General features: G+C 42.4%; 1 protein-coding gene across 5 annotated transcripts in view; it reads left to right on the forward strand.

Annotated features, from left to right (window-relative positions):
• Positions 1–27,265, forward strand: part of Pcsk5 (proprotein convertase subtilisin/kexin type 5) — a 394,004-nt gene that overhangs the window by 229,079 nt on the left and 137,660 nt on the right. For all 5 annotated transcript variants that reach the window (XM_070035766.1, XM_070035767.1, XM_070035769.1 and 2 more), the window contains exons 11-14: positions 13,530–13,647; positions 14,763–14,951; positions 23,235–23,371; positions 25,315–25,458. In XM_070035766.1, the coding sequence (XP_069891867.1) occupies positions 13,530–13,647; positions 14,763–14,951; positions 23,235–23,371; positions 25,315–25,458 (588 nt within the window). The remainder of the gene's footprint in view (positions 1–13,529; positions 13,648–14,762; positions 14,952–23,234; positions 23,372–25,314; positions 25,459–27,265) is intronic.

A 27,265-nucleotide genomic window follows, 5' to 3' on the forward strand; every position in this document is an offset into this window, starting at 1 on the left:
GTTTGAAAAGGGAACTTGGACTTTCAAGCACACCAATTCTAGTTGCTAGTCTAATGTCAGAAAGAATTTCCTAAATTGATATTTCTTAAATCGATTGTATGAATCCATTAGTCCTATAGACAGGCCTATAAAATGGCATGAACATAACAAATTGACTTGTTGAAATGAGTAAAAGTCTCCTGCAGTGATGATTTTACACTATCTTAGTATGCAGTTGTGAGCCCATGACCTTAAGGACTGTAACATTCAGAAAAATTGGTTATCTTCTCTTGGCCTTCATCTAAATGATGGGAAGTATAGAGTTGGGATATATAATCATCTGGATTTGCTAGATCCTTTTCAAGGAGAGGAGAGAGAGAGCGAGAAAGACTTTTAGAGGTGGCTTTTTAATAGGCCTCAGGCAAAGGGTATAATGACAGGATTGCATGTTAAAGAATGTCAGGGCAAAAATTGTGCTTAGAGAAGGCTTTGCAGATTTCTTTAGACCAAAAGTCTTATTGCTGTTTGTTACCACAAGTTTCAGAAAGCCACTTAACTTCTGATGTCTAGGTTTTTAATATGCAGTTGTAGATTCTGGGTGTGCCAACGTGATTTTGCAAAGATTTAAGAAAGTAATTGTTGCTCAGATTAAGAGCTACCAAAATACTTCCTTAAGCAAGAGTTCAAACACACATTCCTTAAAACTTAGCTCCAAAAAAAAAAAAAAAAAAAAGTAACGTAATTCTAGTTCGCATCTTGAGTTGCTGTAAGACTGCGAGGCAGGCAGAGTGACAAGAAATTTAGAGTTTATAAGGATTTGTATACTCCACATTTTCACATGGATGTGATGTTTTTTTCTCACTCGTGAACACAATCCAGAATTGTCAATAGTCTTAGGAAGGAGCTTTGCTGTTTCAAATCCTCGGAAGGTTGCTGTGTGGATGCCTTCTACAATGAGCGTATAAGGTGGCTTTGTCTGGAAATGATTTGCCTCTGTTCATGTTCTACCTTCAGAAATGGCAGAGCCAACACCGGCAGCATGTCTCCAGCTTTGATCCAGAGCGAATTGCAATATTATGCCACTTAGAAACCTAAAACTCTCACTGAGTTCCAGCTGCCTATCGCTGAAATTGTGGGAAATGTATATGAGCAGTTAACAGGGCTGACACAGCTGGTTGCACAGGCAGGTAGTGAACTTGCACACGTGAACCAAGCTGAGGGGTAAAACAGGATCTGAAATATGCCCTGAGATCTGCTAACCAAGCCACACGCACCCAAGTATGACATTGCCTACCTTAAAATTAACAGGAGAAAGAAAGTGGCACAGAATATGGTGGTCGTTCCAGCCTTCAGGAGACTGATGCAGGAGGGTTGTGAATTTGAGGTGAGCTGAGCTTTGTGGCTGGAGTTTGGTACATTAACTTTAAAAATCAATTGTACCTTTCTCTCATTTACGTAGGTCCTATCTGGCCAGGCTTGTGCTATTTTGGAATTTTGTTGTGGCTCTCCCAAAATTGCCAAAGGCAGTGGTCAAAGGGTAGCATCAAAGCTGGATTCATCCAGATGTGATTTCATTCATTTGAGCTTTCCACCTTTACTTCTGTGTGGACACATACAGATCCTATTCCTTCATTAAGCAAGTCACTCATTATTTCATTGACTAGCGTCAATGACTCTGTGCCTGTTCTATCTCTGTCTTTGTCATTGGCTCTCTAGACAGTCATTGAAGAAAAACTACCTCAAAATTTCAAATGAGCATGAGCGCTGAGCCTAAATCCTGCCAGTTTTCTTGCATACATTCAACCTTTGTATTTTTTTTTTTACAAAGCTAAAACATATCTGATGCTTCATGACTTTAAGTGGGTGGTTATTTCATTTGGATCCTAATAGGAGAAGGTCCCCGTTTATGGGGTTGAATCTTTAGAAAGTGACATGCAGAGTAGGTGAGCCCAAAGCAAGGGTGAAAAGGTGTGGTTTGAAGCTGTTGTCAAGCTGTGTGACTCAGGTGCTCCTTACAGATCTTATCTACCGAAGAGCAGAGCTCTAAGGATGGGGGCAAACTGCGAATCAGTCTGGGCTGAGGCTCCTGTGTTCCAACTCAGCTGGAAGCATCATCTGTCCACCCCTCCTTCGGGGCTGCGGTGATGGAACTAGTCACTGAGCACCGTGGGAACTCAGTCAGGACCAATGCGATGGCCAAAGATGAACCATATCTTCTCAAAACATGATAGGAGTAAAGAGATAGCTTAGCCCATCCCTCTTAAGAATCCACAAAGATCTCTCTGTTGCTGCAGATGTCTTTAATGTAAACCAGATCTCAAGATGTAAAAAGAAATCTTGAAGAAACTTAATCCTGTGCTAGTCCCGTACATGGCTTCTTCAGCTCCCTCCAGCCAGCAGGGCGCTGGACACTGCAGGCGAACACTTTGAACGATGCATCTGGACGCATTTCCTGTGAAATCAATAGCTCCACACTCTCCCACTCAATCCCGACTTTTTACACACGTTCGCATCGTGCTAGCCTACAGTATTTCCGAAGATGAAGCTGCTCTCACACATCCCAGTAATGGTTTCATTTTCAGTGTGATACCAAGAGGCTTGGTGCACCCTGACATTTCCAGTCATCCTTGAGTCAGGAGAAGGGCGTAGTGATCTCTGCAGGACAGGAATACAGGGGAAGTTGTGTCTCTGGCACTCATCATCCTATTTCTATCTGAGCATGCCTGCTTAGGGTTAATAAAAATTGGACTGAAGTATCGATATAAAATAAAGTATCTTTTCCATACAAGTATCTCTAGCCAGGGGAAATTCGTTGATGGGAATGGTGTAACAAGGTCATTTCTCAGCAAGAGAGGGGAAAGTCTGATAGACCAGATGTTATACTTTCTTTCTTTTTCTATACCTATTTTTATGAGTTTTGAAGGAAAAAGAGAAGGTTTTGTGCCATTGACTTGCACAGATTCTGACAATAGAATTGCTTTGAGGACCTTAGTTTTTTGAAATACTATGTGACTTACAGACATTGGTAATCAGTGGGTAAATGTTTAAAGGAGAGACTCTGAAGACTTATACTTCAGTCCCTCTGGTTTTGCACAAGAACTCATTTGTGTATTCATTGTGTGTGTGTGTGTGTGTGTGTGTGTGCGCGCGCGCGCGCACGCACGTGTGCACACTCTGATCCTGGGGCTTGAACTCGGCCTAGGCACTGTCCCTGAGCTTTTTTTTTTTGCTCAGGCTAGCTCTCTACCACTTGACAGCTCCACTTCTGGCTTATTGGTGGTTAATTAGAGATAAGAGACTCTCAGACTTTCCTGCCCAGACTGGCTTCAAACTGCAATTTTCAGATCTCAGCCTTCTGAGAAGCTCAGATTACAGGCACGAGCCACTGGTGCCCAGCTTTCTGCTTTTCTTTCTCTATCTTCTTCAAATATTTTTGAGATAAGGTCTCAAAAGTGGGCCTGGGATGGTCTTGAATTCGTTCTTCCTTCTTAAGCCTCCTGTGTGTTAGGAGTACAGAGCATAGACCACCACGCTCATCTTCCATAAATGGCCTTAAAACTGTTATTTTTTGGGGCTGGGAAGGTGGCTCAGTGGTAGAGTGCTTGCCTCGCATGCATGAGGCCCTGGGTTCGATGCCTCAGCACCACATAAACAGAAAAAGCTGGAAGTGATGCTGTGGCTCAAGTGGTAGAGCACTAGCCTTGAGCTGAAGAGTTGGGATACAGCACCCAGGCCGAGTTCAAGCCCCACTACTGACAAAAAAAAATTTTAAACTTTATTTTTCTGTTGCAAAAACTGTGAAAAATACCATAATACTATTTTAATGAAACACCAATAAAATAAAATAATCAATACAAGTGAAATAAAATATGTGTGCAACATGCTGTTTCTACCTCCCATTTAGAATGGCATCTCTGCATCTTACGTCTGGATAGCATGTCTAACGTAAGAAACGCTTCTGTTTTCAAGGCAGTAGGATTAGGAAATAGATACTCCAGGGTATCTATTTCTATCTTCATACGGGTAAAGGGTATCTATTTCTATCTGTGTTTGGATGCTTAGTGGGCGTTTTTACCTGAATTCAAAATCTGTTACTGTCCTGACAATGTGGAATTTACTACCTTAAGTAATGTGCATCCAAAAAGCAAGCATCTGGGCCAACTGTGCGTGAAGGAGAAGCAGCAATGTATTCATAGGTTAATTTAAAAACTCTATTCTTTGATGTTTTTGGAAGACAAGCAAAAATGTTTGGAGTAGTACGTTTAAATTGACACTGTCATCATATAAGATACTGCCAACTCTCATTTCTGGTGTTCTTGGCATGAAGAAAGGGGCATTTTAGGATTGTGCCTACAAATGCATATGCCTTGTGTTGGAGATGTTCCTGTTTATTAACCAGGATTCTCCGAGAGATGCCACCCCTGCAGAGTGATCTTCAACATGCCATCCCTAAACTGGCAAGCTTGGTACCACCTGAGAACTTGATAGGAATACTATTGCATCTGCAGACACAGTCCAACAGGACCGAGCAGACTGGCTGGCTCCAGTGTACCTGCTACTTTGAGAACTGCTGTCTGAATTCAGGCTTCTTATGCAATGAATTAACTTCCCCTCGTGTGTTTGAATGGTGCAAATGAAGTGTCATCCTTAGGGGAAATGAAAACAATGATGGTTTGAGCTTGGCTCTTCTACAGTTTGATGAGGAGTGTAGGAGAATTGAATATGTTGTCCTTTTTGGTTACACAGTACCTTGCTCCCTGCAAGGTCTGTCCGTGTGTATTGTACTTCTGAGAGGGTAAAAACATTTCCGTCCTCCTGTTTTGATCCTATCCTTCCTTTCGTAACTAAAAAATTCCCCATAGAGTGTGTCCGTTTCCTACTACGACCTCCCCCAAACCCGATTACCTCCTCCTCTGAAGCAGACTTGAGACACTCACCCAAGGCTAAGGCTTTAGTCTCCCCTAGAATGTCATGTTCTAGATCTTCCCAGGCACATGTCTTTCCCTACATTCTATGATGCAAAATTTCTTTTCTGACCATTGACCAATTCCTCTCTTCCTTCCTTTCTTTAGCCATAGCCATTCAGTAAGGTAAAATATTCTAAGAGCTTTGGAGGGAAGAATCTCTCTCCATGTCCCCCCCTCTCGCCAACCTTTTCTCTTTTCCTTCCTGTCCCCTTAATTCTACTGTTCTTCCCAACCCAAATTTCTTACAATGATAAGAAGCACTCTTGTGTATGTGCATGTCTGTGTATGTGTCTGTGTCTATGTATGTGTATATGTGTGTGTGTTGGGGGGAGGGGGTTACCTGGGGTTTGAACTCAGGGCTTGAGTGCTGTCCCTGAGCTTTTATGCTCAAGACCATCACCCTACCACTTGATCCATGCTTCACTTCCAGCTTTTTTGGTGGTTAATTAGAAATGAGAGGCTCACAGGTTTTCCTGTCCAAGCTGGCTTCAAACCATGATTCTCAAGATCTCAGCCTCCGGAGTACGTAGGATTATAGGTGTCAGCCCCCAGTCCCCAGAACCCAGCATAAGAAACACTCTTGCTCATGAAGTTATTTGAGTTCTATGTACATGAACGGGAATGTCCATGAGAAATCTAACATGTGTTTGAACCTCAGAAGGACCTGAGGTAGCTTTCCTTCTGATGGGGTGATGACAGCCCCAGCTACAGGAAGAGTGTGGTTTCTTATTGTGCATCGTGATAATGACCTGTAAATATCTGAATATCAGTGAGCAGCAGCTGCGCTAGTGCATCAGTCTGTGGATGGATGGAGTAACTGAATTCTTCTAACCCACGTTTACCAGAGTGAAAAGTTACTCATTTAAGTTAAATATCAGCTAGATTTTCTTTCCCTTTCTTTTATGAGAATTTAATGGAAAACCCCAAAAGATAAATATTAGCTCCCAAATCTCATGGTATCAATTGCTTGATTTTTACATCAGAAAATCTCAGACAAGGGGACTGCCATCGTGTTTGTCCAAATCCATAATTAACTCTTGATCAGAGGCCCTCATAGTACTTCTTAAAAATCTTGTCCTCATCTTTGTCTAGACAAGTTTCCTCAGAACAAGCAAGCATGTAATCTGGAGATGCCCCAAAGCTATATAACTATGTCTGCCCAGGCTGGCAAAGTAGTCTTTTTCTACCTGTGGTCATGAAATTTTTCAATTACCAGAAGCAAATTACTTTCTTATTATAACTATATTGGAAGAAAGTAAATGAGGACTGGCCATAGAAGAAGAAAATAAATTGGCATGTTGTTCTTTCCTTCCAGAAAAGAGGCCTTTGAGAGGAAGCAGGTCGAACTCTCGTTTTTTAACTCTGTGCCACAAACAAATATTAAATACATAATATTACATGCATGTGTAATGAGTTGTGTATGGATACATGAATAATGGGATGCGTCCTCTATGTTGAAGAGCAGTGTTTTCTGAACTCCACTTCTTTGTCTTTATAATGATGAGCCTGTTCGACTACCAACAGCTGCTCAACAAACCTTTCCCAAGGGGAGCTTGGAAGTACAGCCCCAGCAGACAGACAGCCAAGTATCTGGAAACCTTCCACATGCAAGCTGTCAGTAGCTCTGGTGATGGCTGGCATGTTTGGATCTGGCAGCAGTTGTGGCTTCGAGCCTGGGATTTGAGGAAAAGCAAGGGAAAAATAAAAACAGAGCCACACAGCAAGGACAGGTGCCAGTTGCTCTGTTTTCCTCCCGCAGGGGAGGCTGCGTTTTGCAGAAGAAAGTGTGCTCACTGTTCTTCTGCCTCTAAGAAGGTCACCTGTCTTTCTGCATGCAAATCTGGAAGAGAACAAGATTCAGAGATGTCAGAGGAGGAAGGCCAGGGGAGAAGGGATGGTTATAAGAATGTCTATTCAGTATGGTCTGCTGACTTCCCGCTTTTCCTTCTAAGCAACTTGCATTCTGCTTGGTCTCATCGTGTGCTCTTTTGCACGGGTGTGTGGTGCTTAGGACAGGACCCCAGGCTCTCTCTCCTGCATGGCGTTTCTCCTGTCCCACACATTGGCCCAGGTTGATTAACAAGAACAGGCAGAGCAGTCCCCTGGTGGGAGCAGCTGTTTCAGAGCCCAAAGGTACTAGGCCAACCACAGCTGCGGACAGCTCTTTGATCTCTAGTGCAGATTGCTGCCCACCCGCAGATCAAGCAGCCTCCCTCCAGCCTGGAACACAGATTCTGGTGGTCTGTTCCCAGGTAGAACAGAATTGCAGCAACTTCGTTGGTGGTGGTGGTGGGTGACTTCCAGCCATCCTGGTGGTTCTTCAGTTCTCCCACACTCTGATGGACCCACTTGGTTTCCCGAGGTATTTCCCCACTTTCCCCGTCCAATGCAAACCACTGATCTCCAGCTCCCCCTTCCCCTGGTTTTCATGGCAACAGTGCCCTAAAGAATTATTCAACATTCTGAGCATGGTGGTTTATGCATGTAATCCCAGCTACTCAGGAGGCAGAGTGGGGGAAATCATACTGTGACAGTCAGCCTGGGCAAAAGGGTGAGACCCTATCTGAAAACCACAGTATGATGGCCTCGTTGACTATGTTAGCGGGAGGCTCAGTCCTGGCCCTTGGAATGCATTCCCTGTGTCTGCATGTGCATCAAACTAAAGAGTTCATGCATCAACCTTCAAGCCAGGTAGCAAGCACTTACCACTCAGTTTATGTGGCACAACTATCTGCCTCAGCTAACATCATCTAAGTGGTCACTGTATGCAAGGCTCCATAGGCTCCTACATATCCATTACTTTTCATTTTAAATGGTGTGTGTGTGTGTGTGTGTGTGTGTGTGTGTGCATGCATGCTTGCTTAATTGGAGATGAGTCCCTCACAAACCTTCCCGCCTAGGCTGTCTTCTAACTGTAATCCTCAGATCTCAGCCTCCAAAGTAACTAGGCTTACAGGTGTGAGCCACCAGCACTGGTCTAATGGTGTCTTACTTCTTTTGAAGTTCTGTTAGACTTAATGTAATTACCCACTTTGGTGTCTTTAATTCCCTTCTATTGTATCCTAATGCGATTGTTCTCTCACCCTTTAATTGACTGAGGTGCAAATTATTTTTGGTTTCTTTTGGATCTTCAGTGTAGGCATATGTTTAAATATGGAATAGGTGTTACACAACACAACACAGTGGAATAATAACCGAGTCAATTATTAGCTTATTCATGCTGTGTATACCTTATTCTTGGGAACAGAAGTGCTTTGGATTTCAGATTCTTGAATGTGCACAATGAAATGGGGTCTAATTCATTTATGCATCCTAAATAACCTAATGGTAATTTTATATAGTACTTTAGTTCTTTATCATTTTGGACATAACCTGTCACATGCAACCAAATACGAACATTTCCACGTGTGGCATGATGTCAGCATTCAAAAACTTTTAGAGTTTGGATTTTTCCCAGTAAGGATGCCAGCCTGTACTGGTAATGTATATTGAAATCAGCACTTTTGAATAACCACAAAATCAAGCCTGTCTGTTAGCTGTCATTCCCACGTTGATGCATTGTTGACAAATACAAATATAGCTTCAGGGTAACTCTCTGCCCTTTGTAACTCGGTTATTTACTATTCAAAGTTGTAAGAAGGCCGGTGTAGTAGCGCAGGTCTGTTACCCGGGCTGCTTGGGAAACTCAGATTGAAGGGGTTGTGTGTACAGCTCAGAGATGCTCTTCAGAAGCCATCTCAGCTACCTTGGGAATACAATGACTCGGGGGCAGGGGAGGTCAGCAATGTGGGAAAGCACAGGAGAAGGGTCACAGCTCTGGCCAGCCTGGGAAATGATCAAGGGAGACTCTATCTCAAAATTCATCAAGGTACAGGGGGAAAAAGAACAACTGGGAGGGTTCTGTGCAGCCCATCACAGCCTCGCCTTTCCATCTTAGGTTCAGGTAAAATGGCCAATCCCCTGGTATGTTCAGGAATGAGAAATTCCTCAAACACAGGATATGTGATCATAACATAAGGAAAGTCCTGGGCAAACCCGGATGACCAGACCAGAAGAACCAGAAACTCCTTCCTAGATGGAAGAGATACCAGGCTTTCACATTAAATCTTCATCCATGAACTACAGTCACTTTTTGTGCGCATCACAGGCAAAATGTTAACGTTCTCCCCGGTTCTGGTGGAGGGCTGCTGCTGCCCTCATTTCTCATCGCACACTGAGTAATACTTTGTGCATCTGACAGCTGGTAGCAGAAAGAGACTCATTCACTGCAGGAACACCCCCCCCCAAATTAGCAAACTACTCTTGTTTTTAACCAATCAACTCCTTGGTTAGTGTTTTTACTAATAGTTCTTTTGGAGTCATGATATATTCACTCAGTGTACAGACAGACAATTGAAACAGCTGACTCTAAGGAGAATGGTCCACTGAAAGAGATGGACGTTCCCAAATTCCCCTGGTTAAAGCTTCTTGTGTTCAAAACTTTCTCGTTTTTGCTTCGTGCTGAGCTTTCTAGCTTTTCTTTAGAACTGAGTTTATTGGACCTTCTAGCTAAAGCTGTTTCCTAAATTAACTGTATCTGCTTTCAAACTGTGTGATAACTTGGTTGTGTCTTAGCGATTGGCTTCTCAGCGTTTCTGGGCTCATCAGATAATGGTGGCACACCCGCCAGAAAGCATTACCTATTTTCCTGCAGTCTCTTGCCCGTCTTTGAGGGTTTTAGCCAGGCAGTCTTTGGATTGCTCAGAATAAAAGCTAGTGAGACTAGCAGAGTGGTTCGAACTCAAATGGTAGGGTGGCTTCTTAGCAGGCATAAGGTGGGGTTCAAGCCCCCGTACCCACCCCTCCAAAAGAAAAGCAAGCAATACTTGTAGCAAATGAATAAATAGTCCTATTTATGAGCCCTCAGTTGCTGCCCTACTTACATGTGTGAGAGAATTATTTAAAACATAATTATTACCTCCAAACTGTTCAATGCTATTTCTTCTATTGACCCCACAGCTGAAGGAGCTTATGTGTCCAACACATCCACTAAGCCAAACCACTGTCACGTGAACTACGTAGTTGATATATCGACAGCCCCAAAGGGGAAAAAAATAGAAAGAACTTGAATAAGTATTTGGTAGGCTGCACCACAATTTTGACTTTTGCAAAATACTAGAAATCTCCATCCTTGACCCAATGTCCTTCATTTGTTTAATCCAGTTTTCTCATGACCAGCACTGTGTGATCTTGTCCCCTCACCTGCCAATCTGTCATTGAACTTCTCAACCTCTTTTCCTAAGCAGACCTTGTCCTGGGAGGATAGGAACTGAGTTGTCAAAGGAAACAAATTTATGGCCTTCATAAAGACTCAGGGTGCTTTCTATTACCTCAAGTGGTTGCTTAACAAACATGTAGTGTTTTTTGTATTCGATAACTCTTTTTGTTCATTATATCCTCATGGTATCAGAACAGTTACTGGGAAAAGCTTGGGAAGGGCGAATGCGCTTCAGCTGGAGCTCAAGTGAGGAACTGCTTGAGATTGCCCAGAGCTCTCCTTTCTCTACACCTCCACCTATACCAATTAATCTTTCATCTTATTCCCCTCCACTGGAATAAAATAGTGAGTGCATTGTACTCTACTAAATCCACTGGACACCAACATGGGAAATGTTGCATATTGAACAATGGTCAATGGTCTAGTATAACCTGGGGTAATTTCATTCTGGGGGACATTTCAATTTCCCCAAGGAAAAAATACCCCGTAGAATATGCCTGGTACATATGATGAAATGACACCTGGAAAAATACATACACAACACATGAATGGTAACACAAGATCTCCACCATTTTATTTGCGTAAGCTCAACTTTTCTCCAACTTTAGCTTTTTAAGTTGCTGTTAATTAGCATGTAATAATTATGCATGTTTATGGAGCACATATGACATATGACATACAATCTGTGGCCGCCACCCCAGGGTGGTCTTTCTTTCTTTCTTTTTTTTTGGGGGGGGGCCCTCTGGTCATGGGGCCTGATCTCTGGGCCTGGGCGCTGTCCCTCAGCTCTTCAGATCAAGGCTAGTGCTCTACCACTTGAGCCACAGCACCACTTCCGGCTTTTTATTCTTTTTGCTTATGTGGTGCTGAGGAATCGAACCCAGGGCCTCATGCATGCAAGGCAAGCGCTCTACCACTGAGCCACCTTCCCAGCCCTCCAGGGTGGTCTTTCTAGCTATCATTTTAAAAACTACTTTCTATGATCTTTCCGTAATTGTATAAAGGAACTGCTATTTAACACAGCAGTTGATGAATACAGTATATCTTGATCAATGTCATATCATTCCTTTATAGATAAAGCTTTTGACCTCCTCTCTTCTACTTTTTATAAAATACATAGTAAGTTAATGTGACTTATAGTCACCCGGCTCTGGACATTGACAGCTTAGTCCACCTGTCCAGTAGTGGTTCCTAACTTCCCTCTCTCCTTGCCCTTCTCATCTCATAGCTGAAATTTCAGTTTTCTCCCAGATCATAAGGAGACAGATCTTATGACCTGTCCTTTTATAGTATTCTGACATACGGTTATATAACGAAAACAAAATACACCATATTGTTCAGAGGAGTTACAGGTTTTATTATTTATTTACCAGGTTTTATCAGTGACTTCACTTCTATATTCCTTTCTGGATATATTTTGAGATATTAAAAATGAAGTTACATTAAGTTTTAATCAGGAAAACATTTTAAAAAGAAAAAATGATGAATAATAAAAGTGGCAAAAGCATGCATGAATAAAAATCCACTTGCTATATATATCCTCGCTATAACAAAGTAGATTTACTTTTATTTATTCAGTATGCCTTGTCTAACTAAGTACCTGCAAAATAATGAGCCTTTCCATTTGTATAGGTCTTTACTCAGATCTTCTTACCTGGGACATACACAAATACCCAGTGAAAAGACCCAAATTAAGGAAATATTGCTTAGAATTATATGATTACTGAATCCTAGCACAATTTCCTCTAATGTCTTTGTATTTCCTTGTGCATATATTCACAAAAGCTCTAAAGAAATAGAAAACCTATTTCCTGCCTCCAAGTAGATTATAGAAGAGTTGGGATACAGGGATACATATGTACAGACAGACTTACTTAGCAATTCAACTGACAACATAGATCAAAAGTTCAGTGTCTAATGCATTACCTACAGCATAGGTGGGAACTCATAGAGGAAATTCAAAGATGATGGATGAATCGATGCGTGACTGGATGCAATGGATGGATGGTTGGATGGATGGGTGGATAGATGGATGGACAGAGCAAATGAGTTGACAAAATAGAAGGGCAAAGCAGGAGTGTTTATTGGTCACAGATGGTTGAATTTCAATAAATCTCTTGATCTTTTTATTGGTCACAGAATACTTAAGGCAGGAGAAAATAGACCAAGTTGTCCTCAAGGAACTTTAAAGAGTGGGGTTTGACTCTGAAGAAAGAAATAATGTGGGAATTTCAGGCCAAGGGCTCAGCATGAGCAAAAGCATTGAGATAGAAGGATCATCCTCTGACTTAGTGAAAGCAAAATGTTTGGGGAGGGGGTTGTTTTCAGAGTCATGTAAGACAATAGCATAGAACACCACAAGTTTGAAGCTTTAGTGTGTTTAAATAATGCATAAAGCCATGCAGCTGTAGAACTTTTTGTATAATATAACGAAATTTGAAAATTATACTAGGCCTAATCTGATAGAAGCATGACTTAGTGCTGAAGATAATAATACAAGAGAATGAAGATTTTAAGTATTCACCTGAGAATTTAAAGCATTTGGGGAAAGTACTGCACAAGTAAATGTTGCTGAGTCATCATAAAAATATTTCTGTGCCTAATTGACATTTCTGAAACCGTTCTATCAAATTCAGCTTTGGCTCGATGAGTATTCTAATTGAGAACTAGCAGCTGCAAAGACAAGGAGCTGCCCTAAAAATCTAGAGGCCTCCAAATATTTTATGCATATGATTGAAGGAATTTTTCACACACTGGAATAAAGGCAATTTTATGTTTTCTGGGGTCTTTAACCTAATTTACTAGATATGGCAAAAAAAACTGATATTTCTTGCATGTGAGTTTTACTCTCAGAAACTGGATATCTTATCACCTTCCTTTAAAGCTACTAGTGGTTTTATTGTACAAAAGCAGCTGTGCCATTATTTTCTAAGGCAAATAGTGAATAGCGCAGGCCTGGTGCAAACATTGTGGGTTAGAATCCAGCTTCATCACCAATATGTGGGTCCACTTCTGCTAAGATTCTCTGTTCCTCTGATGGCAACCAGACTACCATCCTTAGACTGTTGGCAAGACTCCATGTAAAAATTGTAGGCCACTTTCCAGCATGTAGGAACACATAATCAGTGAATAATTTATCATCACCTTATTTTCTTGTTGTTAGGATGATGGTTTGGGTTGGGATTTTTTCATCTTGGCCCAATCCCTAACTCTGAACCCCTGGGATGTCTGGGGTCTTGGTGTGAGTGACATTGTCGCTCAACATGTGTGGAATTGTAGGTTGCTCCTAACTGCATGGATGCTAACCAGCTTCCTGTCTTTGACAGTGAGCCACCTTTATGGATTTGGACTGATGGATGCAGAAGCCATGGTGATGGAGGCGGAGAAGTGGACCACAGTTCCTCAGCAACACGTATGTGTGGAGAGCACAGACCGACAGATCAAGTAAGGTTTCCTGCCACTCAGTGTCCCGAAACTGTCCCCAGACCTATGGCCAGCACCATTTCACCACAGCTCTTTGTTGCCCATGGAATCTAGACATTAGTACTGCCGTTTCTTTCTAAGGTGGTTACAAAATCATGGGAGAACGTCTAGGATTCCAAATCCCCACGAGTAGAATACAAACATCCTTCAAAGAGAGGTTTCCTGTGAAATAGTACTGGGGGAGTCCTTCCCCGGGGACCTCCCAAAGCTTTCTACTGCCCAATATTTGATGGAGAAAAATTTCTTCAGAAGTCTGTGTACTTCAACACTGAACTTGATGTTCTAGGAACTGAACTCCATAACGTGTTGTTCAGAAGGCAAATGTCGAGAAAGGGAGATTGTACTTTGCTCAGAGATTGGAGGACCTATTCCTCAGTATTAGTCATCTACACTTGGAGGTGTACTCATGGTTAAGTCACAATAATGTAGTTAATTGTATTAGTTGTGTTAACAGTTATGTGAATTCACACCAGTTGCTAAATCCCATGAATAGCCTCATTCATGTTTTGCTCTTGGCTTAAGCCACCTGGGCAGAAAAGTTTGTGAGATGCTGCTTATCTCCAGTCAACTTGGATTATGCCAGGAGTTGAACGAGGGCTAATGTGGCCAGAAGCTAGGAAAACATGACTGTTGGTAAGAAGTTGGTAGGGCCCAGAACTGGAATCAGGTTGTGAGAACCCCCACCCCCAAGCCTCCACTCTACCACAGCACAGTAGTTCTCCAAGTGTATTCCAGAGGTCAACAATGTCACTGTCACCTAGGAACAGATCAGAAACAAAAATGCTTGGTGTCTACTCCAGACCTACAGTCAGCCACTTAGATATCGGGGCTATTGGAAGTGATTGCTATGCTTATTCAAGTGTGATTCCCGCACCTCAACAGACAGAAGAACCTTACTCCCCCTTTTCCTGTCTCCCGGTCTAACCAGTGACGCAATCATTTGTTTGCTGGCAAGGTTGCCATTTAGTGTCCCATGACTAAGCTGCTTTGCTGGGGCACTTGTTCCAAGCCTCCGGGTTCGTTTGCCTGAGCTCTGCCATACAACGTCTTCCAACTCATTCCTCTCTCTCCGGCAGGACCATTCGCCCCAACAGCGCTGTCCGTTCCATCTACAAAGCCTCTGGCTGTTCTGACAACTCCAACCACCATGTCAACTACCTGGAACATGTAGTCGTACGCATTACCATCACCCACCCTCGAAGAGGAGATCTAGCCATCTACCTGACTTCTCCCTCCGGAACCAGATCGCAGCTTTTGGCCAACAGGTACAGCGATGGTCTCTGTCACAACAGCCCTGAGCTGTCTTTTAGGTTAGAAAGGGACAGCAGCTCCTGCGTCCTTCTCTGGGGGTCATCTGAGGAGGATGGGAAGGACATGATGTCGCCATCTAGAGGCTGGAGTGTGGCATCTCATAGTTGGGCAATAGAAGGATGCTGCAGAATGATTGACAACCACTTCAAGAGGCCAGGGGTGGCCTTTGGCGCTGTTCTCAGGACTGCTCCCTTCAGTCTTCATTACCTAATGGATGCCAGCTTCTCCTATCTTTCCTTTTCCTCTTCTTATTCTCATACATTTTGTCCACAGAAAAGTAATGATGGTATACAAGCTGGAATCTTGCCAAAAGAATAAGTCCAGAACGTTCAGGCACAAGTTTTCTTTTGCTCCGTGCATGGGAGTTGTCAATGGGAACGGTCAGGTTGTCTTACAGAACTCATTCACGTGATGCTTCGTGTGTGTGTGTGTGTGTGTGTGTGTGTGTGTGTGTGTGTGTGTGTGTGTGTGTGTGTGTGTCAGTACTAGAGCTTGAACTCAGTGCCCCTCGATGCTGCCCCTCAGCTTTTTTACTCAAGGCTGACAATTTACCACTTGAGCCATAGCTCCACTTCCAGCCTTTGGTTGGGTAATTGAAGATAAGAGTCTCACGTACATTCCGGCCTGGGCTGGCTTGGCACCATGATCCTCAAATCTCCACCTCCTGAGTAGCTGGGATTGCAGATATAAGTGACAGGTACCTGGCCAGCTACTTTTTTATAGTTCAATACTTGACCCACTATATTAAAAAGTGGCAAAAATTAAGCCATAGCATCTCTAGGTGAGTGTTTAAAAGTACAGAGCTAGAAATATTCAATGGGGTTGATTTCTGTGCTTAGACTTTCTGTATTCTTCTTATAAAACCAACATCGCCTCCTGGGCCTGGAAAAACTTGGGCTTCATGCTTTATCTATGAAGTGCAGCTTCGCTAGAAAGAAGTATGCAGGTGCAAGAAACGTAAGTGTCTCTTGACATTGGATTCTTCTATTCCCTTTCCTGCTGCGGCCTGCCAGGTGACTGCCCTTACCTGCCTGTCACTTCTTTCCAGCAAGCAATTATATGATTTATGGAGGTCTTACCAACCATTGTTACCCAAGCAAGGGAAAACCTTTATTACTATTTTTTAATCTCTAATATTATTCACCTTCTGTTGACTGGACAGACTGTCCTGATCAAACACTGAAAGATTCTAGATTTGCTTCACATACATGTGGCCATCATCCACTGTTGCTGTTTGCTTGGGTAATTCAAGTGTCTTGGTCCTTCCTTCATCTTTCCTGTTTAGTATTAACTTCCTTCAAAATAATGTCAGTGGGAAAACTTGGGGGCAGAGGACCTACGGGTTCCAAAACAGACATTTGCTGGATTCCAAGGTCACTGGCTCCAGTCTCAAATGCATCCCTCTACACCTGACATCGGCTTTGCAAATTACCTAATGCAAGGGTCCCTTGTGACCAGCATTAGAGATGAGAAAAAAGCACTTGGGATGCTCAGAGAGCAATGCATACAAGATTGACATCCATTTCCTTCATTAAAATTGCACCCAGATTGCCCCGATCTACCACATCTTGCATTTTGTACATCTTCCAGCTGAATCTTGAGAAGATGTAGCCATCAATAAAGAAGTAGTAAGATTGGAAAGGGCTGAAGGTGTCAATAGGTAGAAAGGATGTTATGAATTTATTTGTCTAAAGCTCCCTGAATACACTACTCAGGACAGTTGATATATATAATGGGAAACAGCCGTACCAGTCCCCAAACCACCTACAGCCACTTTCTAGGGTGGCCTATTTCCTCTGTCTTACAGTGCAGGTACTGGTAGCACCTCCTCTAACCCAGGAAACTAAAGGAAGACTATTTCTCTTTTTTTATTATTGTTATTATAGAGGTGATGCACCGAGGGGGTTACAGTTACATTAGCCAGCTAATGAGTACATTTCTTTTTGAAGTATCACCTCTTCCCTCATATTCTCCCAATTTTTCTCTCATAATCTTCCTCTCCCACGAAAGTATATAGTTCATTTGTCAATATAGAAAGGGGTTTGTTATTTTTTGTTATTGTTGTTTTGATTTCATTTGCTTTTTGTTTTTGTTTTCTCCCTTGTGGCTGTTTTTGCTTTCTGTACCTTTTGTCTTGTGTTTCTCTGTTTGGGGAGGGGAAGGGAGGAGCACAGAAAGGGAGGGAAAAAAGGGTTAACAATTGCAGCAGTGATACTCACTAGACACTATGTTGAAAGACCCTTTCTTTTGACTCTTTTCCCCCTTCCTACACATTCTGAGACATTCATTGTTTTAGAGGCAAGTTCTGCCTGAAAACTAGGGGCATAGAGATCTGATATCTTCTCACCTTGACCCTGGTTCAAATACCAACCTAGGTAGGAAGCTGAGATTTGGGAACACGAGAGAGACAGAGGATGAAGGAAAGCGCTGGTATGCTCTTGGCATCCTTTATGTCACTGTGCAAGGCAGTTATTCTCCTCAAGGAAAACATGACTAAAGTCGTAGTTTAGCAAGAATCGGTGAGTCATAGATCCTCTGCTGGACACTTGCCTTTTATGTCAAGGAACTGTAGATTGTTAATGAGCCATGGTAGAATTTGTCAGGAGGTCAGATGAATGCGAATTCAAGGCCCACCTGGTCTGCACAGGGAGACTCATCTCTCAAAAGGCAACCAAAGAACTTAAGCTACCTGAGCAAAGGCACAGAAAGCAAGGAGTGGAGTTAGAGTGTATGAATAATCAAAGACTAAACAAAGTCCACAGCAGGGCCAGTGTGACATGACAACGAATGTAGCTTTGTCATGGCTGAGTTAGCTGATTTCAGCTGTCCTACATCTATGGAAGACAGACTCCTTTTCTCCCAGACATTGAATTCTCTATAGCCCATCTTTGCTAGCCTGGCAGAAGTGTGAAAACAAACAAACAAACAAACAATGATTTTGAAGCAGCCTAGACATGCCATGGATTAGTCAGTCCACTGAAGTATAGATGCATGGGAACCACTTGGCCTCCCAATCTGGGGTTTTCTTTTTGGTTACGATGCCTGCGCCCTTCTTTTCCTGGGCTTTCCAATGAAGGATTTTCTCAGAACTGTTTCTGCCCTCCCCCACAATACTACATTTTCTGCACAGGGCTGGACCTTTTCAGCTGCATCTATGTGGGCCGTCTGGAGCCCCTTGGTGGCTCCCTGTCCTGGCTGATGGGCAAGTACCCGAGCTCCTGTGGAGAGCAGCTGCTTGGAAGAGAATGGTTTGCCCAAGCTGCAGGTGCTGAGCACTGGAAGGCTCTCGGCAGCATTCAGAACTCCAGTCCAACTTGAACTCCAGCCCCATTAGCTCAGCAGGAAGCTCCCCTGGCAAACTGCGTTGATAATTGAAGGGCTTGGAATTGTGGGTCAACAGATCAGTCCTAGGGTAGACAAATGGATACTAACTTCCCTCTCCTTTGTTCTTCTCTTGCCTGTCCCATCCACCCTTTCAAGAATTCTTCTTGGCCTCTGTCCCTCCCCTAACAAAAAGCCAAACTGCCTGCCTATTCAGTTCAGTATACGGGGATGCAGACTATGGAGGTCAGGTGTGTTGGGAGAAGCCACAGTGGCTGGGGTTCCTTTGAAAATGCTTTTAGGTAAGAGCGGTTTGTCTAATGGAAGGTTTTAAGGATGACAATCACATTCATTCTGCCAGAATAAAAGATTTTCTCACAAAAGCTTGTCCCCTCAGATTCTTCTTTCAACTGTATTTGTGAGCGTGACAAAGAACCGTGAGGTCCCTTCTCCACCCCAGCAGCCACCTGAAAATGATTGCCACTCCCCCTCCTTGGGTTTTCGATTTAGCCTGGTTGTATTGGCTTTCTGTTCCAAATTTTAGCCTGGAACTGAAAGCTGAGACTTCGCCTTGCTTCCTAAATTTGATTACAGAAGAGTATCTCTGCTTCTAATTATGGATTTAAGTAGAAAGGAGGTATGCTTTCTAGTCTGAAAAAAAAAAAACAAAACAAAACATACATTTCTGTAGTTAGCTATGTTCAAAATGCAGTGTGTATATTTCACTCCTTTTTGTTACACTGCAAAAATTGTTGAGTGACAACCGCATGGATCACTGTGAACACCTTTACATCAGGATGCATCTGTGGCTCATCAGGAGAAGTATACTTCTACAGTAAAGGTTTCATATTCCAGGAAGGCAGAGCTGGATTCCCTCATTCAAAACCAACCTTTAGAGTTGGGCAGAAGTGAATTTCCTCATTTATACAAGAGATGTAATGGTGTGTGCCTCAGAAGATTGTTAGTAAGCTATCTTAATCTTACAGTGAGAGCTTAGTTTATAAGTAAGTGGTATTCTATTTACATAGTGCTTATCAAAATCAGTGGTTCATCAAACCTAGGCCCCTCCCAAAGTTGCTGGGTCTATTAGTCTGGGGCAAGCCCCAAGGAATATCATTTCTAGTATGTTCCCAGGAAAGAATGAAGGTACCTGTCTCTTAACCATCCCTCAGTCTTAATTTAAAAGATCACATAGATCCACACTCAGGTGACTCACACCTAAAATCCCAGATACTCAGGAGGCTGAGGTCTAAGGATGATGGTTCAAAGCCAGCCCAGGCAGGAAAATCCCTGAGACTTATCTCCAGTTAACCACCAGAATGCCAGAGCTCAAAGTAGAAGAGCACTAGCCTTGAGCAAATATCACTCAGGCCCTGAATTCAAGCCCCACAACTGACCAAAAATTAAACTCATTTAGCTTTTATACATATATTTTTTATTATTTTTGTGTCATAAAAAAGATCTGTGGGTAGTATGTTGTTCAATGCTAAGCAAGTCATTTACAAAGGAGATGATAATATAAAGCGGATTTTTAGATAAAAGCCATCTTCTCTAAGTTGGAATAAATCTTCCACCACATTAAATTCTTCCATCATATTGTCTCCAAAGAGGAATGTGGCTGGGGGGTGGGGGCAGTTAGTGAATGACTTGAAACTAATATGCATGTCATTCTTTTAGATTTTCCAAACCTCTAGAACCAGTACCTTTTTCTCAGCTTTTTTTTTTTTTTGTCAGTCATGGGGCTTGAACCCTGGACCTGAATGCTGTCCCTCAGCTCTTCAGCTCAAGGCTAGCGCTCTACCACTTTGAGCCACAGCACCACTTCCAGTTTCCTGGTGGTTAATTGTAGATAACAGTCTCATGGACTTTCCTGCCTAGGCTGGCTTTGAACTGCAATCCTAAGATCTCAGCTTCCTGAGTAGCTAGGATTATAGGCTTGAGCCACCAGCACCCAGCTCTCAGCTTTTCTTAAACAAGCAAGTTAGATTAGGAGAAAGAGAACTGTATGTGTTAAATACCTTATAATCAAAAGTAAAGCATCTAAATCTTACAGAAGTTAACTGTCTATACAGACATATACACAGAGAGAGACACACACATACACAACCTCAGTTACATTTGCCCCAAATGAGTTCTTTAATCATTCTATAAATAGTGTTTTAAATTATGATGAAGCCTTACAAAAGTACATAAAAATTAATAAGCTAAAGAGAAAACAGAAAAGAAAAATCTTCAAAGAATATTGGTCTAATGTTTACATCTGTAGTGATAAATATTGTTTGAGTAGCTGTGGGTGATTCTGAAGTTAAGATCCTTTTACAATTTTAGAAATAATTACAGGATAATACAGGGCCGTCACTACTTACAAAATGCCTTGTTACTCAGTTTCTGTAACATCATTAAAAATGTTGTATCCTTGATACATTAGACTCTTTAAGTAGAAGGGAGGGACAAAAAGCCATACAGTAATTATATGAGTTATTTCCTGAGTTAATTCCTCAGAAAGCTGTACTACAGTTAATGGGAGTCTTCTTTTTTTAACCAAGGTTCATCTAAAGTAATTTATTTGAAAACCACTCATGGGAACAGAGCTGCAGGGCATAATTTTAACAACTGGCTGTATAACCTGTGCTACTGTGTAGATCATTTCACTGAGCATGTGAATGTAAAGTCAACATGGATGGGGCTGACTTTCGCTGCCCCAGGAAATGTGGATACAGGCACAGAGTTCAGCCCTGGGGGCTTTCAGCACACTGGCACTGTTGTTATTATGCTCACACACACAGTGTCAGGTCTGCCCCTGTCGCAAAGTATAGACCTTCAAACTGGGCCTTACATTTTCTAGTTGAGGATAGCTACCCCATAGTAAGAATCTGCCTTAGCTCTCCGCGGTTCCATACGCTATTGTCATATTGGCAAATAGGTTCTTCACAGTATCAAGCCACATTATCATCATCGTCATCACCATCATCAAGCGTTTGTTATATGCAAAGAATGCAGTTGGTGTTTGCCACTAGTGGGACTTGAATTCAGGGCTTGGCCACTGTCCCTTAGCTTTTTCGCTCAAGGCTGGCACTCTACCACTTGAGCCACACCTCTGCTTTCAACTTTTTGGCGGTTGATTAAGAATAAGAGTCTCACTCATAGAATATTCTTGCGCAGGCTGGCTTTGAACCAAAATCTTCAGATCTCAGCCTCTTGAGTATCAAGCTAGATTGCAGGCATGAGTGACCGGCACCTGGCAAGATGCAGCTTTAGTTTTCCTTTTACTAAAAGTACAAAATAATCAAAAGGATGAATTAGAATCCTAGTGTGAAGTCTACCTGCTTAAACCATCTCCATAGTTACCAAGGATCATGTGAAACTGGAAACGTGAGTACTCAGTAGCGGACACAATCACCCCTGTCATTTTCGTTCTCCTTAACTTCTGCATGCCTGTGAAATCAATGAACATTCCATCTCTGTAAGGTGAAGAAAGCAGGGTGGGCCCAGACATAAACAAGGCCACTGATACTTGGGCTTTGAAATAGTTACTTGAGTTGTAAATTACAGATATCTTTCTTTTTTCAAGTTTTTTTTTTTTTTGGTACCCAGTTTCTATTTAATTTTGTTGTTCCAAATGTGGCTTGAGACTGGTGGGTAGCGGCAAGGAATCGATTTCAAAGGTAGACAAGAAAGAGCAGAAAGAGAAAGATCTAGAGCCTACTAATTCAGCCCTCAAGTGACCCATGTGAAATTATAAGTTGGCCGCAGGGATGGAAACAAGACTTGCCCCCCGTATGATGCCAGCCGCAGTCTCCTTTGTAGTTTTCAGATGTGAGGCAAGGCATCCAGTGTTCTGTCTGAACTGTTTGGGAATGCCTTTTAAGTTCAGCGCTCTTGGAGAGATATTGTGTGTGACATGTTATTGCTCCAAATGCCACCGTGGTTTCAACAAATTAGAGTTCAAGGAAGAGCTGTGGAGCGGTTGGGAAAGGAGTTCTGAAGTGTTTTTCCTTCTGCATCCATTTCAATGTCAACAGACTTCCCTTCATAGTGTCCCCAGCAAGAAGGCCAGGCTGGCACAACCCCTCCTCTCCATCTCTGCTTTGTGTACCTTTCCCCAGTTTATGAACATCTCAGGTGCTACGCAAGGGATTGTGTGGTGCATGTTGATTACATAACAACCCAGAAATTTCTTCTTAGCCCAAAAACGTGTCTTCCTAATTCTCTTGAGGATCAGTTACAGTACTCTGAGTGTGTGTGTGTGTGTGTGTGTGTGTGTGTGTGTGTGTGTGTGTGTGTGTGTGTGTGTGTGTGTGTTGGACCTTGAACATCGTGCTCGCACTTGGCTTTTTACTCAAGACAGGCATTCTACCTCCTTAAGCCACACATCCAGCTTGCAGCATTTTGATCAAACATGGATAAAATCATTTTTAAGATCAGTTTTCTAAGATTAAGTCTGTTTTTCAAATGGCTCCCCCTTTTTCTTCCCAAGGGGAAGATCTGCCTAGAAAATCACTTTTTAACCATTCATGTATTCAGGCAGCCTACAATTAGAGCCAGGAGAGTGGCTGGAATATTCTCAGTAGCCATCAACATCCAGTAACTGGAGACCTTTGGTGCCCTCTCCGCTGAAAACCAGCACCTGGACATAGCTGCTTCTAAGACAGGGCTAGAGCTATCTTTCCTGCCTAGTTTAATCTCTCATGGTGTCTGCCCTTATGAAGGTGCATTTGCCTGGCCAGCCCTTATGTAACACAATAACCTAGGACAAATGTGACATCCAGAATAAACACAAGCTCCAGTACACAACTGAATGTGCCGACAGATACAAAAAAGATCTTTGAGCTTATCTTGAATGGTCTGTCCTCACTGGGTCTTAAAAGCATGACTGGAACCTAAGGAGGTAACGGAATTTTCCTTGTCTTTTTCAGGTTATTTGATCATTCCATGGAAGGATTTAAAAACTGGGAGTTTATGACCATTCATTGCTGGGGAGAACGGGCTGCCGGTGACTGGGTCCTTGAAGTGTATGATACCCCCTCGCAGCTGAGGAATTTCAAGACCCCAGGTGAGAAATCATTTTGCCCTTAATCCATTTATAGTGTAGACGAAAACAATGGAGTCTGTATTGTGTTCAAAGAGTATTTTACACTGGTGTTCGTTTTGTGTTTCTGAGATGGAATACCCATCTTGGTATTTTATACCAAGGTCTGTCTGACATAGTTTTATACCAAGGTCTAACTGACATAGTTCCGAGCACTCATGAACTCGATGCTAGCATCTGACTGGCTGGCATAAGTGATGCCCTTTAAAGTGGATGCCATCCTAGTGGAAAGAGTACAGGCCAGAGTGACAGAGCTTGTGTGGCAGAGACCGAGCATGTGGGACAGCCTTGCTTATAAAGAATTAATTCCTCCACTCACAAAAGCTCAGTCCCTGACCTCGTTATCTTCCAGTAGACCCAACACACTACAGATAAAGTGTGCAACACACGAGCTACATCCCAACCAAAACAGCACTAGATACCAGTATCACCCCTCTTTATGCTATTTATTTCATATACATCTTGATCCATCTGCACATATTCTAGTTCTCAAAACTATATGGTCACTGGGTGCCAGTGTCTAAGCAAGGGGCTAGTAGCTCATGCTGCCATCTTACCTACTCAGGAAGCTTAGATCTGAGGACCACATTTCAAAGCCACCCTAGACAGGAAAGTCTGTAAGATTCCTGTCTCCCATTAAGCACCAAAAAGTAGAAGATGGAACTATGGTTCAGAGAGGTAGGGTGCTAATCTTGAGCATAAAAGCTCAAGGAGAGCGCTCAGGCCTTGAGTTCAAGCATCAGGTCCAGGACCCAGTTTATCTGAAGCACAGAAATGGTGGGACAAAAGGTGAATCAATTGAACAGTGATATCCACTAGACACTGTGTTGGAAATACACTATACAACTTGGGAGGGTCAAAACTTGGAGAAAATAAGGGAGAGAGGGACACTGTTAAGAGAGAAATGTACTCATTTGCTGACGTATGCAATTGTCACCTACCCCTCTGTACATCACCTTTACAACAGAATTTAAATAAAAAAGAACATTGGATACTAAAATATGAAATGCCATCTGAAAATTACATACCTGTAATTCCAGCTACTCAGGAGGCTGAGCTCTGAGGATCCCAGTTCAAAGCCAGCCCAGGCAGGAAAGTCCGTTAAGACTCGTATCTCCAATTAACCCCAGAAGTGTAGTGCCCGGACCCTGAATTCAAACCCCACAACTGACCAAAATATAAAACATGGAAATTGTGATATTAACCACATCTTTGCTGGTAATCTCAAACTCAGTAGTAGCTAAGTTCTTTCCCCATGTGACTCTCTGAAGCTTATTTGTGGCAACTGAAAAGAGAAATAGAAAATCCAGCCCTGGGTAGGAGACCCTGTTCTGTAGAGAGTGCTTGACTCAATATTTGAAAACTAACCAGCCCGGTGCTGGTGGCTCATGCCTGTAACCTTAGCTACTCAGGAGGCTGAGATCTGAGGATCACAGTTCAAAGCCAGTCCAGGCAGGAAAGTCCATGAGAAAACTGAAAGTAGTACTGTGGCTCAAGTGGTAGAGTGCCAGCCTTTGGCTGAAGAGCTGAGGAACAGCGCCCAGTCCCTGAGTTCAAGCCCCATGACTGACAAAAAAAAAAAAAGGTCAGGTATCAGTAGCTCATTTCCATATTCCTAGGTACTCAGGAGTCTGAGATTGAGGATCATGTTTGAACCAGACCAGGCAGGAAAGTCCTAGAGAATCTTATCCCGAATTAACTACGTGTCCTATCTCTGTTCCCCCCTCCAAAAAAAATAAATAAATACTTGAAAGTGGTGCTGTGGTTCAAGTGGTAGAGAGCATTAACCTTGAACAGAAAAACTCAGGGACAGCATCCAAGCCCTGAGTTCAAGCCCCAGGACTGGCACACACACACACAAAAAGTGAGTATTTGCTGAAGCTATGCTTTCATTCTTACGTCTCCAGGTAAATTGAAAGAGTGGTCCTTGGTCCTGTATGGCACATCGGTGCAGCCGTACTCCCCCACCAACGAGTTTCCCAAAGTGGAGCGTTTCCGCTACAGCCGGGTAGAAGACCCCACGGACGACTATGGAACCGAGGATTACGCAGGTGAGCTGGCTTCCGAGGGGCCACTGCCAAGAAAATGTATGCATCACCTGTGCCGTGTGGCATCATGTAAGACGATGTCATAAGACAGGATGCCACTATAAAACAGAATATACCAATACAATATAATAACCCATAGTCTGATACAGTTTCTTCCATTTCCTGAAATCTGTGTGTGTTCAGTGGCTTATTCAGACGATCATGTGTAGTGTACAAAGCTAATACTCTACTGTGATTGTACTGTGAGTTATCGTAGCCATATTCTGAGATGGGCAGTCTACACTGCTTTAAACAAGGTTCAGACCATCAACAATACTTATCCACGTTTTCTGCATCTTCAGCGATTCCTTTAGCAGAGTTCTGGACTGAAGTGTATCACACCATGGAACTAAATCTAGACATTTTTCACCTGTGATTTCTCACTTAAATACAACTCTCTTATACCCATTTTTACCTTCCAGGTGGCAATGATTCTCTTACCAGTTTGTAAGAATTGTCTGTGTTGCTGCCTTATACTCTTGTTTGCTGAAAACACATTCCCAGACATAATTGGTATTTTGTAGTATTTTTAACCAGGAACACTATGGCAGAATGTAGAGTGACGTTTTAGATATAACATTTGTAATTTTTTGTACAAATTGTACCCTTTATTATCAACTAAATAGTGACTTTAATTGTTCAGCCATTAACTCATCTAGAACTTATTTTAGCTTATTTTATTTAGTTAAATTTGAAACTATTTTTAAACCTGTACTGATAGCTACTTGTGTAGAGGTGTGTGTAATGATAGCTACTTGTGTGGAGGTGTGTGTGGAGTTTAAAACTCATCTCAACCAATGGCTGGGCACAGTACCTTACACCTTTTATCCCAGCAACCAGGGAAACAGTGCTGAGTGTCATGTCTTCCCCAGCACCGTAGGAATATTGCAGTCTTGAGCGAATGGTGCATAAAAGACTGCTGCTTAGAAACCAGTCAGTAGAACAGGACTATGAACTTATGGCACAATGTTGCCTAGCAAGCATCAACACCATGAGTTCAATTCCCAATGCAGCAAACAAACAAACAAAAATCCTAGCCAGGAGTTGGTGGCTCACGCCTGTCATTCTAGCTACTCAGGAGGCTGAGATCTGAGGATGGCAGTTCAAAGCCAGCCTGGGCAAGAAAGTCTATGAGACTCTTATCTCCAATTCATCAGCGTAGAGCTGTGGCTCACAGTGGTAGAGCTCTAGCCTTGAGCAAAGAGGCTCAGGGACAGCCCTGGCCCTGAGTTTCAAGCCCCACAACTGACCAAAGGAAAACAAAAACAAAAACCTATTTTAACTATCTTCCAAATAGATTAAATCATTGATGAGCCACTTCTTTTTTTTTTTAAATAAAGTCTCTACCTTTTTTCACTCATCAATGAAAAATTTCTCAGACTTATAAAACTGATGCTATTTTATTTATATTTTCTCTCTCTCATTCTCTCTCTTTCATAGGGTCTTGAGCATGCTAACTATAAGCCTTATCATCATCTTGAGCCCTTATAGTGTATGTTAATATATGTAGAGCACACATGGAAATTTAATTTGAATTTACTTGCAGTCTAAGAGGAGGAATTTTTTTTTATAATACCGAGTCTTTCCAGATAAAACATAAACCAGGTCTCATTATACTGAAATCTTTTAATTGCCCATGCAATTTTCTTCATATTATTGTTATATTTTAGTCTTCTTGCTCTTATGATACAGAACATTTTATCTTATGTCTGGCCACAGTTCTTAATTCTCGTATTAATTTATTCATTTTGAAGTTGATTTGTGGGGTAGT

Source organism: Dipodomys merriami, unplaced genomic scaffold, assembly GCF_024711535.1.
Source record: "Dipodomys merriami isolate MVZ:Mamm:240054 unplaced genomic scaffold, mDipMer1.0.p SCAF_26, whole genome shotgun sequence".
Lineage (NCBI taxonomy): Eukaryota > Metazoa > Chordata > Mammalia > Rodentia > Heteromyidae > Dipodomys > Dipodomys merriami.